The 13,396-nt window shown below is 40.8% G+C and overlaps 1 protein-coding gene and 1 long non-coding RNA gene across 23 annotated transcripts in view; both read left to right on the forward strand.

Annotated features, from left to right (window-relative positions):
- Positions 1 to 13,396, forward strand: part of utrn (utrophin) — a 311,025-nt gene that overhangs the window by 214,810 nt on the left and 82,819 nt on the right. For all 22 annotated transcript variants that reach the window (XM_073939615.1, XM_073939623.1, XM_073939621.1 and 19 more), the window contains 3 exons: positions 370 to 516; positions 2,100 to 2,178; positions 4,952 to 5,012. In XM_073939615.1, the coding sequence (XP_073795716.1) occupies positions 370 to 516; positions 2,100 to 2,178; positions 4,952 to 5,012 (287 nt within the window). The remainder of the gene's footprint in view (positions 1 to 369; positions 517 to 2,099; positions 2,179 to 4,951; positions 5,013 to 13,396) is intronic.
- Positions 8,035 to 11,132, forward strand: LOC141380612 (uncharacterized). The gene is made up of 2 exons (XR_012398919.1): positions 8,035 to 8,187; positions 8,237 to 11,132. It is a non-coding gene; the product is annotated as an uncharacterized lncRNA (long non-coding RNA).

The raw sequence follows: 13,396 nt of genomic DNA on the forward strand, positions 1-13,396 counted from the left end.
TATATCTCTGGATTTCTACATTCTTACAAAAAAAATGGTGATAATGCAAATAGACAAGTCAGCAAAACACTGTGTAACGTAAAGGAAGCATCATTTATTGGGTGTTGGATGAACATTGGAGAGGGTGAATCAAGTCACCGGCTCTTTTAAGGATTATTGTAGTTAATCATTTTCCTGCCTGAAGCTATTTTTACAGTTTTATCCCGCAGTGTCATTCTCACACGTGTGCTGTGAGTCATTTCCAAACACGCCGGCTGATAATTTATTCAGCTTTGTGTTGGGGCGATATGCAGAGATAAAGATGCTAATGCATGCGTGCGTGTGCGTGCGTGCGTGTGTGTGTGTGTATGTGTGTGTGTGTGTGTTCAGGCGTTTCGGGAGGAAGTGTCTCCTCTGAAGAAGGATGTTGGAGCTGTGAATGATCTGGCCGCTCAGCTTACCCCACTGGATGTCCAGCTGTCCTCCACCACTAACCGTCAGCTGGACAACCTCAACATGCGCTGGAAACTCCTGCAGGTCCTCTGCCTTCTCCAGCTTATTTCCCCATATATGCACTTTTTTTATTCCATCTTTTATTCGTTCTTTTTGCTCTTTTCCTTTTCTGTACCCGTTCATGTCATTTAGCTTTTCCTGTCCTCCATCTTTCATTCTCTAAACTTTTGATGCTGCTTACTTGCCTGATTAGGCTTTTGCTTTTCTTGCCTTGCCTTGCCTTGCCTTGCCTTGCCTTGCCTTGCCTTGCTTCGCTTCACCTCGCCTCTCCTCTCCTCCCCTCCCCTCCCCTCGCCTTTATTTCCATGTCTTACCTTTTTGTTCTTTACTTGCCTTGCCTTTCCTTCAGCTAGGCTCGCCTCGCCTCTACTCTCCTCACATCTCCTTTCCTTTTCTTGCCTTGCCTTGCCTTGCCAAGCCTGGCCTAGCATTGCCTTACCTTTCTTAGTCTTTGGCTAGGCTTGCCTCTACTCTCCTCACATCGCCTTGCCTTTCCCTCTTCTTTCCTACCCTTGCCTTGCATTGCCTCTCCTCCTTCTCTTCTCTTCTCTTCTCTTCTCTTCTCTTCTCTTCTCACCTCGCCTCACCTCACCTTTCTCTTCCCTTCCCTTCCCTTTCTTCTCCCTTCCCTCTCTTATCCTCACATCGCCTTGCCTTTCCCTCTTCTTTCCTACCCTTGCCTTGCATCGCCTTGCCTTGCATTGCCTCTCTTCTCTTCTCTTCTCTTCTCTTCTTCTCTTCTCTTCTCTTCTCTTCTTTTCTCTTCTCTTCTCTTCTCTTCTCTTCTCTTCTCTCCTCACCTCGCCTCACCTTTCTCTTCCCTTCCCTTCCCTTTCTTCTCCCTTCCCTCTCTTCTCCTCACATCGCCTTGCCTTTCCCTCTCCTTTCCTACCCTTGCCTTGCATTGCCTTGTCTCTTCTCTTCTCTTCTCTTCCCTCTCTTCTCCTCGCCTCACCTCACTTTTATCTTCCCTTCACTTCCCTTTCTTCTCCCTTACCTCTCCTCGCCTCGTCTTGCCTTTACTTTCCCTTCCTTCTCCTTCTCCCTCTCCTCTCATTTCCTTTCCTTTTCATATGACATTTTATTTATTATTATTTATATATATATATTTATATTTGACTTTGATTTCTTTCTGTTTTCCCTTTTTCCTTTTCCCAATTCCTGATTTTTCCCTGTCCCACTGGTTGTCTGTTTCCTTTTGCTTTTCGTTCATTTTAGTTTATCCTCTATTTCTTTGATGTATGATAAGTGATTCAGATCAAGCCATTTTAAGAACACTTCTACTTATTATTATATTTGAAAGTGTTTTTTTTTCTTTCATCTGCGCGTCTGAGAGTGCATGCTGTCCTCGGTATTGTATTCAGAAAGAGTTGTGTGTGTGAGTGTGTGTGTGCTACATGTGAGGATTGCGAGCGTTTTCTTCAGGATTTGTTTAAAACACTCCCCCAGAGTGCAGGAAGACACACTCTGACTGTGTGCGTTCATTACAGTCTTTCATATTCTGCGTTTTGTTCCCTGCTGTGGCTGTTTGGATGCATTTTTCCCAGCTTGTTTGTGACATTTCGTTTAGCGACCAACCTTCTCCCGCTGTCTGTTTCTGTCTGCAGGCGGCTGTAGAAGACAGGTTGAAGCTCTTGCGGGAAGCACACAGGGATTTTGGACCTTCCTCTCAACATTTCTTATCCAGTAAGTGACTAACAGTAGAAAACATATGAATATATCACACACACTCCTGTCAATGCTATCTCTACTGGCTAAAAAGTTAGCAAGACAAAGATGAAGCCATCCCTGCTGAACAGAACCGTTTCGACTGGCATGAATGTTTAGTGATTAGTACTAGTTTGGTTATGGTCTAGATGAAGGATCAATATTTATATGCAGTTTCTCAGCAGCTAGTAAAGTTTTACCTAGTAGTTAGTTGACCAATATATAACCATGTTGTTTTATATATAACCAATATATAAACATGTCGATATTTCGGCTTGTTAAACCTTGTGAACAGCTCTGTGAAGGTGTAAAACCCGTGGATCTTTTAGAGCAACTTGTTTTAGTTGTTATTTAATGTTTTTTTTGGATCCTCATGAAATATTCAGAGATGTGTAATTGCCTGTGCGGTGTTAATGTAATCAGTGTGACTGAAATTTGCCAGTTCGCTCACATCAAGGGGACAAAAATAATTAAAACTTATTTGACTCTAATTGACACAAGTTTACGCTCGCTTGCAGACAGTCACTGCCAGCCATCAAATATTAAACAGGCCGAGTCAGACCGTGTGGAAAATCAGACACCACAACACACACACACACACACACACACACACTTCTGCTGTGGTAAACCGGTTGTGTTTAATAATTCAGAGGTTAATCGTCCACTTATTTTCTGTTTCAGTGGCCTGTCAGGAGCAGCCATTAACACACACACTCTCGTTTTAGTTTATCACGTTTAATGTGTCCTTTATTGCCAGTGAAAATGTGCCAATTAGATTAAATGAAATAACCAGATGAAACAATAACAGTACATTAAATTGCCTCTCACCTCAGTGACACCCAACAGATAAGAACTTGTTTTTTTTCCCCCTTACTTCAGTCCATGTGTTACAACTAGGGCTGTCAGCTCACACGGAGTTCATTTCATTCATTTTCCTTCAGCTTAGTGCCTAATTATCAGGGGTCACCACAACGGAATGAACCGCCAATTATTCCAGCATACGTTGCACACAGCGGATGCCCTTTCAGCCGCACCCTAGTACTGGGAAACACCCATACACTCTCATTCACACACACGCACACACACACTCATTCATTTATTTTCTTGTCGGCTTAGTCCCTTTATTAATCTGGGGTTGCCACAACGGAATGAACCGGCAACTTATCCAGCAAGTTTTTTACGCAGCAGATGCCCTTCCAGCCGCAACCCATCTCTGGGAAACATCCATCCACACACACACACACACACACCCATACACTACGGACAATTTAGCCTACCCAATTCACCTGTAGCGCATGTCTTTGGACTGTGGGGGAAACCGGAGCACCTGGAGGAAACCCACGCGAACGCAGGGGGAACATGCAAACTCCACACAGAAACGCCAACTGAGCCAAGGCTCGAACCAGCGACCTTCTTGCTGTGAGGCAAACGTGCTACCCATTGCGCCACTGCGTCGCCACACACACACACTTATATTCGATACATGGCGGATGCGGCACATGCGGATAAATCACGATATTTGCAGATTCGCATCATGGGCGGGACTTTTGTCTGCCCGGTGACTTTAGCTTCATTGCTAAATGGCTAACATGGATTTTGTTGAGAGAATAGCTGTGTTTATGTGCTTTAGGAAGGCTGAAAAACAGCATTGATTCGCTTGGAGCAGTGTCTGAGTCCACTAGATCCTTTCAGATGTGCACTGTACCTCGATGATGGAAGCTTTCTAACTGTTGTTTGGTGTTGGCAGTAGGATTTTTTTTCCCGGGACATCAACAACAGGCGCTGCGTTATAATCACACCTCTATAAGCGCAAGCTCACGATTGGTTAACGCTTCACGAAAGTCCGCCGAAGTTTAGATTCGTGCAAAACGCACAGTAAGCACGTCAATCATGCACAACACTCAACTCGCGGCACTTCATCTGCGCGAATCGCGTCATTTGCGCCACCTCATTCACTTATATCATACTGCAGGAAATCTATTTGCGTTTTTGTATTGACTTAACATGTAAATCACTTGGCCTTAATGCTTTATTCGCATCTTCTGTAAACGCAGCAGCAGCAGTAGACTACGGCCAGTTGATTAGTTAATCAATTCCCTTATAGCGCATGTGTTTGGACTGTTGGGGAAACCGAAGCACCTGGAGGAAACACACACCAACACAGGGAGAACATGCAAACTCCACTCAGAAACACCAACTGGCCCAGCCGGGACTCAAACCAGCAACCTTCTTGCTACAAGGCGACAGTGCTAACCACTGAACCACCACGCCACCAACACCTGGAATTTAATCGGAAGATGTTAACGTGTTAACCTGTTATTGTAATGTGTTACCCACTGAGTTAATCCAATACCATGATTAAGATTAATACATAAACATTAGTTGAATTCACTCTTGTTGAAACCCTAGCCTTTTTCTTATGTTTTGATCCACAGAGTTTAGTGTGAATGCTGTGTCAGACTGGCCTTTACTTTAAAACATCACTCAGAACTCTGAGTTTGGCCTTTGATTCTGTAACTCATGGCATTAACTCAGAAAGCAGAGCTGCGTACAGCGAATTGTGCTGAGAAAGCAGATATATTTCATCAAATGTGTGTACCTCAGGAGCGACGCTTTGGTGTCTGGAGAAATTAAAAGAGCGAGAGTCTGCAGATATGAGAGAGATGTTGTTAATTAATGCTTCATTTACCAACAGCGTCATGATCGGACCCCCGGTCTCCTCTCTAATCAATCTTTTATTCTGTGTCCGCAGCTTCAGTGCAGTTGCCCTGGCAGAGAGCCGTGTCCCAGAATAAAGTGCCCTACTACATCAAGTAAGTGCTCTTCCACATCTGTTTCCCTCTTTTTATGGCTGCTTTTTCACTCCAGAGCCACTTGAGCAGAACAGACTCATTTTAAGTCCCGAATTTGTCTTGTTTGATTGGTGAAATCCGCTTTCTGAACTTAGAAACACGCCAGCGAATCCCCGCAGGGTTCAGCCGTAATGGTGTCCTGAGCTCATGTTTGGGCTCTTATCAGTGTTAGCACTGTTCAGTCCTAACTTTGAAGAGTAAAGTACACTGTAGTCATTATATTTTTGGTTTGTACTTTACAGATAGATATAGAAGTTCATTGAAACTTTTATGATGCTTGAGAAAGCCTCGCCTGCCAGCTTTACAAGCAATAAGTTCAATCTTGTGTAGAAAGTAAGAGCGGAAGGCAGATTTGTGATTTATTAGGATTATTTAACATATTTCGAATTGTCACAGTCAAACTCAGAAAGGAAATTAGTTGTGTATAAGACAGACATTATAAGCAATCATAGTTACCTATAGTTCAGATAACGTATTGACTAGGTTGATTGCATGAATTAGAATGTTTCAAGCCAATTTCTATCTTGTTTTAGCATGTGGGCTAACACGTGTAGCATGTAGCTAGGGTAGGATGCTACACTTCACCACAGTTTACTGTAGTAAAACTAAAGCGCAGTACAGTATTTGTCCACTGAGTGCAGTGCTTGCTTATCCAGATCTAGGACCTCAGGGTCCAAGCGGAGATTAGGTTCTTTATTGAAACTTGGATTTATACAATGTTACTGTTAGTATTAGCATGATGGTAACATCCGACTTGAAATGTACTATAGTAATTTACAGAAAATACTGTAGCATTATAGCATTTTGAAGCATGCCTTAGTTACATACTTAAGTTAATCTGTTGTGGTAATTTTATAGTTGCTAACAACTATAGTAAGATAAGCTGAAAAATCCAGCTTAAACCAGCCCAAGCTGGTTGGTTGGTTTTAGCTGGTCGACCGGCCTGGTTTCCAGCCATTTCCAGCCTGGTCTTAGCTGGTCAGGCTGGAAAATGACCAGCTAAAACCAGCTAAAACCTACTTGTCCAGCCTGGTTTAAGCTGGATATAGCTGGTTTTAGCTGGGCTTCCAGGCTGCTCAAGCTGGTTTTAGCTGGTCATCTCCCAGGCTGACCAGCTAAGACCAGGCTGGAAATGGCTGGAAACCAGCCTGGAAGTGGCCAAAACCCCTCTTAAACCAGCCTGGTCAACCAGCTAAAACCAGCCAATCATCCTAGGCTGGTTTAAGCTGGATTTTTCAGCAGGAAAATTACCCAGTACTGTAGTTTTCTACAACAATAGGGTGTATTAAACTACTAGACACCACAATTTACTGTGGTAAAAACTAAAGCGTACTACAATATTTATTAACTGAATGCAAATGCAGTGCCTGCTTAACCAGATCTAGGACCTCAGGGTCTAAGAGGAGATCAGGTTCTTTACTGTTACTTGGATTTATACAATATTAGTGTTAGTATTAGCATGACGGTAACATCCGACATGAAATTTACTGTATTAATTTACAGCAAATAATATATTAGTATAGCTTTTTTGAACCATAATATAATAACGTACTTGAGTTAATCGGTTGTGATGATTTTATAGTTGCCATGGCAACAAAACAACTATATTAATATAAACAAATTACTCAGTTGTGTTGTTTTCTACAATTTTAGGATATTCTATGCTACACTAAAGGGTAATACAGTATTTATTAATTGAGTGCAAACACAGTGCCAGCTTAACCGGATCTAAGACCTCAGGGTCCAAGAGGAGATCGGGTTCATGGATATGACTTGGATTTATACAATATAAGTGCTACTATTAGCATGATGGTAGCATCCGACATGAAATGTACTATAATATTTTACAGAAAATACTATATTATTATAGCTTTTTACAAACTATACTACAGTAACATACTAGAATTTATTGGTTGGTAATTTTATAGTTGCTATGGAAACACAGTTTTCGTAAAAACTAAAGCACACTACAGTATTTATTAACTGAATGCAAACGCAGTGGCTGCTTAACCTGATCTAGGACCTCAGGGTCCAAGCGGAGATCAGGTTCTTTATTGTAACTTGGATTTATCATGTAAAAACGGTAAAGTCCAAGCCACCATGGCAAGCTGGATAGCAAATGCATGTGTGATCCCACAGTGTCTCTGCAGACTATAAGCAATTCCCTCAGCTACAGTCCTTTTGCCTGAATACATTGTCCCTTAAGCTAAGCGTCCATCAAACCCTGAGAGACAGAAAAAGAGAGAGATAGTTGCTTACAGCAGCATCCTGACAATGAACAGGCTTGGAAATCAGCCAGAAATGGAGGAGGATGAATGGCATGTGAATTAAGATGGAAAAAAAATAACTCAAAGACTGTAGTGTCCCAGTTAAAGTGCACACACATCAAACATCGAAGTCATTAAACTGATGCAGAGTTTTGCTGAACAGATCGCTCCTTATGGGCCCTTCCCACAAGACACATGATGGTCATCAGCATCTTTGAAAGTTTTTAATATTTTAGATATTTAATTAAGATTTAAAGAGAAAGAATGTATGATCATGTATATGTGTTTATGTGTGTATTAGATCATCTTTGCATCAAATTACAAAAAAAAACAAACAAACGAATGAGCGCTTGTTTGAGGTGTGTTTGGTGTGCAGGACAGTAAATCTGACATGGATCTCTCTTCCGGCTGCCGTTATCAGTCTCCCACTATTGTTTTCCTCTTTCTGAAAGTCTTGATCACACCATCCTGGAGCTTTACCCTCATTATTTCAGCAGATAGGATTGTAAATGATGATTTGTTGTCCTCTCCCATTCACTGCGCTCTGAGTCCACCGACTATGATCACTTCTGCTGCTGAGAAACACACACATGTGAAAAGGCTCCATATTGTGCGTATCAGCAGAGTGTTCGATTTTAACCCTGGAGTTTTGTCATTGAGGAAAGCAGATGAAAGCGTCCCGTAAAACTGAAAATCACAGCAGTGGGTTGGGGCAGCTGATGGCATGCTAAGGCACTCGGCCTGCTGCCTCGTGCCAATGCAAACCTCCCACCAGTGCTGATATACAGCCATATCCCACTGCTGCTTCTGTGATATTGCTCACTCTCACTCTCTCTCACACACACACACACACACACACACACGTGTGTGTGTGTGTGTGTGTGTGTGTGTGTGTGAGCAATTTCACAGAAGCAGCAGTGGGATATGGCTGTAAAAAGTAAAATTAGCATAATTTCAAAGTTAAACTCGCTTAATTTCAGTCAAACACGCCTGATTTCAGGCAGATTTACATATTTTTAGTTAAACTCGCATAATTTTAGGCAAAGTTGCATATTTCAGTCAAATTTGCATCGTGTCAAAGTCAAACATGCATAATTTTAGTCAAACTCACATAATTTCAGGCAAATTTGCATAATTTTGATGTCAAAATTGCTTAATTTTATTCAAACATAATTTTGGTGGCAAAATTTTAAAGCCAAACTCACATAATTTAAAAGTCAAATTTGCATAGTTTTAAAGTCAAATTCGGATAATTTCAGTAATATTGACATAATTTTCAGCAAATTTGCATAATTTTAGTCAAATTTGCACAATTTCAATGTCAAACTTGCAAAATTTCAGTCAAATTCACATAAATTCAAAGTAAATAATTTCAGTCTAATTTGCTAAACTGAATGCAAAGTTGACTGAAATTATGCAGTTTGACTTTGTAATTATGCGAGTGTCAAAAATGCTGTCAAAACGTTCATGCTTTCAGGGTCAAAGACATCATTTCAAAGTCAGACTCGCATAATATCAGTCAAATTTGCCAAATGTCAAGGTCAAACTTGGATTGGTGTCCATGTAAACATACTCAGTGAAACTGAACCCTGAATGCCCATCAGGGTCTGTATAAAGCCTCGCTTGTGTGTATGTGTGTGCATGTGCATTTGCCGACCTATCTAGGAGGGGACAGTTATTACACACCCACTAACAGGGAACCTGTTGGACATGCGTGAAGACTTTTAACATTTCCACTTAGAGAAGGCCTGTGTGTTTCACCATGACTCACACTATGTTCCCCTGTGCGATGGGTAGACGTCACTCAGAGCTTCATCTTGGCATGTGTTAAAAAATTTTCAATAAAACAAGACCTTAAAATAAAGTTTTGTATGTGATTCTTGTTTATTTAAAATGAGTGAAAACCCTCTTGGCCAGCGACAGTCCCCTCTAAGTAATATAGATGTGTGTGTGTGTGTGTGTGTGTTTGGTCTGGATGAGTGTAAGGCAGTTTGAGCCATTGGCAATGCCAGCGGAGCAGAAATGGCCTCTCATCAACCTGTGAATGAGCTGATGGGATTCGCTCAGCACCTGCGGACAGCATCCATTTCTGTGTGACTCTCTAAACTGCTGCTCTGTCACACGCTCTTGTTTGCCTGCAAAGGCTGATAGGAGCAAATCAGGGGAAACCCTGACTGTTTCTCAATTGCAAGAACGCAGAGGGCTCTGTTTTAATGACCCAAGCGCCATGTGGTATATTGTTAAGATCTAGAGTTTTGATTGACGGATGCGTCTGAGATGTTTCATCATTAATCTGGAAGCTGCTGTAACACTTACACAACATCTGATCTGATCTGCCCCAAACTACAGATCTTTTAGTCTGAAGACACTGGTCTTTTCATTGCAGCTTTAATATGAAACTTTTTTCCATTATAACTCTTAACCTTTGCTGTCACTTGATCACAAGCTTGATTGCGCTTACACGCACCATCTAGCATTATGTCCATGTATCAAATCCAAAACCTCAACCACAAGCCCACACAAGCAGCTTGTTCAGCATAATTACATCACAGTGCAACTACATTACAATGTCCAGCTTCTCGGCCCTCGTCCCACAGAGTTTCACTTGAATTGTAATTAATTAAACTTAAACCAGATTATGAAAGTCTTTAGAGTTGCTTGAGATTATTATAAGGGGGCTGAAAGATGAATTCAACATTGATGAGAAGAAAATAACGTTTCAATCACATTGTGCAAACGTTTCCCCATAACATAATTTATTTGATCTTCTTTTATGTTACAAATGAAAAGCTCGACCAAACTGAAGACAAGTTTCCACAAAAGTTCACTTGACCTTTGACCTCCAATTGGTGATCTCCACTGATGTAATTAGTGGGTGTGTCTCTGAAGATCCGCCCACATTTAATCTTCTCTTTAATCAATTGAGGTCAAAAATGAGAAAAAACGTGAACACACTGGAGAACGTGACGCTTATTTTAAAAAAACACTTTTATTATGGATTTGTGTGTCAGCAGTGTGTGAATATAACCAATGGTAAACAATTATTATATTTTTTAAATTAGACTTGATAAAGTTTGCAGAAACACTGTGATTGACATTCTCCCTTTCTACCTGTCATCATAGGGGGAAAGCCCCGCCCACCAGAGACCATCTCTTCCTCATTAGTGTAAACAGCCCTGAGTGAGAAGCAGCCGTCCACCATTTGTTGTTGAATCTGCCACTATACTCACACACAGGCATTTGTAGCTCCGCCCCCTTTTGTGATAAGCACAATCTCATTTGAATTTAAAGTGACAGTCACCAAACTTACTCAATTATGGCCCGCTTCTAGTGAGTGGTAGGGTATGGTTCGGTATGCTTTTATGTCTGTTTCCACTGTCAAAAGGTACCAAAAAGCTAACCGTACTGTACAACTTTTTGGGGACACTTTCCAAAGTTATAGCACACCAAAAAGATACCAAAAGGCAGAGCCAGATGTGCAGCTAAACTCTACTGGTTTACAGACGAACGTCACTAGCGTGTGTGCAAGCGGGAGAATGAAAACAAAGGACGCGCCATTTTTAAAAACACAGTGGAGACATTACACCATAATAATATATACATATAATAACGAGCCAAGCTTGACCCGGGCTCAAGAAAACCTTGTTGTTGTCTTGATGAGAAGCCAAGAAGCGTGAGTGGTTTCGCTTTTGCACTCACTCGCCGTGCGCCTATATTTGAAATAACTTCTTGGCCTCATGATAATAATGTGCGCGTGGTTAGTGCTCCTGTCATCTGATCCTTTCAGAAATGGACAAACACGAGAATAAACAAAGAAGAAGCCGGAAACAAATGAGCAAATGATTCTTTCAGCAACCTAAAACATGAACAAACAGCCATGTTTAACTATTATCATCACCTTTCAGACTATTATGAACTGGGAATGATGGAATTACTCTCTAACCCTTAAAGACCGAGACAGCCGCCCGCGGCTAAAAATAAGTATTGCTCTTAAATGTTTAATAACTTTTGATCCGCTGATCCGATTCATACAATTCAAAGATTGACGTAAAGAAGAGAATCTCAGCTTTCCAGCGCTGTATCAGCGGACTTTCAGAGGCTCCGGAATCAGTGCGGTTACGTCATCAAAATTTGACAACGCTGATTTGACAAAGAAACGCTCGTCACTGTGTCTCCGGACAAACCAGACATGATACATTGATGCATTGTCCCTCCTCCATGCCCAGATTGATTCAAACTCGCTATATCACAACCAATAAGCATAGGTTTCGCTTTTGGACAAACAATGAGCTTTTTGAACAACACGGAATGAAAGATAGGCTGTACATTTATGCGCGGCTAAATAAAACGCAAAAAAAAAGTTTTGCATGAAATAATTCTCATACTAAGTGTGTTTGCATGCACAGCAGCACAGAAACATGACAAAACAGTGACACAGCAAAGACGAACTGCTGCTCTTGCTGTTTTCAAAAGACGCAAATGAAGGTGCAGCTGTTTGTCTGCATTGCAGACAACCATATCCATGCTGGCACATAAAACCTAAGGATGGTCCATATTGAATCTAGTTTAGTTATGTAACTAATTATAGTATAGTGAATATTTATATCTATTTTTTTACTGAGGATTTGCACCATGTTTATTTGGACTTTGACGCATTATTTATTATTTTCTTATTTTTTTATTTGTTCATTGTAAGTGGTGTTGTTTATAGTAACTGAAAATATATTATTTGGAAAAAGTCAAATTTGCTTCAGTGTTCTGGTATTTTGTAAAAAAAAAAATTCTGTTTAGTTCATTCCCAGAACTTTTGGGCAAATACATTGTCAGTAAATAAATGATTTTTTCCCCCATTGAAAAACGCCTTGGAATAACATTGAAATAAATTGCTATAACTTGCTCAGGGAATTGTGGATGTAGACAAAATTTCTTTTGGAAGTATAAAACATCATAACATGTATTTCTAAAGAAAGAAAAACAAACTTCATAAAGTTTTGTTTGTAATAACTAGAAAATGCCACTTTTTTAAAAATCGTTTCTGGAAAATTCTGGAATATTTTCTGTCTGTTCATATGTTTTTGGACCAAAAAATATTTTAGACTGGACCTTTAAATGATACAGATTGAAACTTCAGGTTCTCCTGTTTAAAATGATATATGACACTTGAGGCTGACTGCTAAAATAAAACTGCTTTAAAAAAATAATAATATAGGCCCATTAGGTGCCCACAAAATACCTCTGGGTCTTTAAGGGCTAACAGAGCTTGCGTGTGCTGGTAAAAATTAAAGATGAGAGATTCGCACTGTGGGCTATATGTTGGGGTTGTTTTTTTGAACCCAAATAAGGCCTAAATCTAGAGAGGGGTCTGGATGCAGACCTGGTGCAGTGCAATCTGAGCTGGAACCAATGACCTAACCCTACCCATCAGTGTGATGTCACTCACTCCATTGAGAGCATTGTGTCTGACATTGCATCGCTGAGTGATGCAATCTCAGATGCATCATAAAGGCTGCATCCAGATACTGTTGTAAATGTATGCTGTGTTTAGTTTTTCTGTAATTGGCAACATATCGGAAACTGTAAAGGGCATCACACACTGGATGCTCTGCTCAGCACCACAACACAGCACACACAAGACATGTGAAACTATCGTACACCAGACGTGCACATTCACATCCTATTTAAAATGAAACTATTCAGATGGTGACCAGTATGAACACTGTCCTGAGTCTTGACCAGGGGCTGCAGACAGCTGCCGACCTGCAACGCCAATTTGTGACCCCTGATAGAAACCTATGTTTAGAATTCTGAAGTGCATGGCGCGAGCAGCATTTCTGGTGAGTGATCCTCTTAAGAGTCTGTATGTGTTCATTTATTTATTTATTGTATATAATCACAGACGTTACAGTAGGCTATTATCAATGATCTGCAGTTATATTAAAATCCTGTTGACAGAAAGGTCAGTAATGAACATTTATACACAAGTATGTATGTGTGTAAAGCGTCTGTTCTATGAGTAGTGCTTCTCATATGATATGTGAGCGACCCGCACAGCTTTACTGAAGACGTTTCCTCCAGCGA

This window comes from Danio rerio, chromosome 23 (genome assembly GCF_049306965.1).
Source record: "Danio rerio strain Tuebingen ecotype United States chromosome 23, GRCz12tu, whole genome shotgun sequence".
Classification (NCBI taxonomy): domain Eukaryota; kingdom Metazoa; phylum Chordata; class Actinopteri; order Cypriniformes; family Danionidae; genus Danio; species Danio rerio.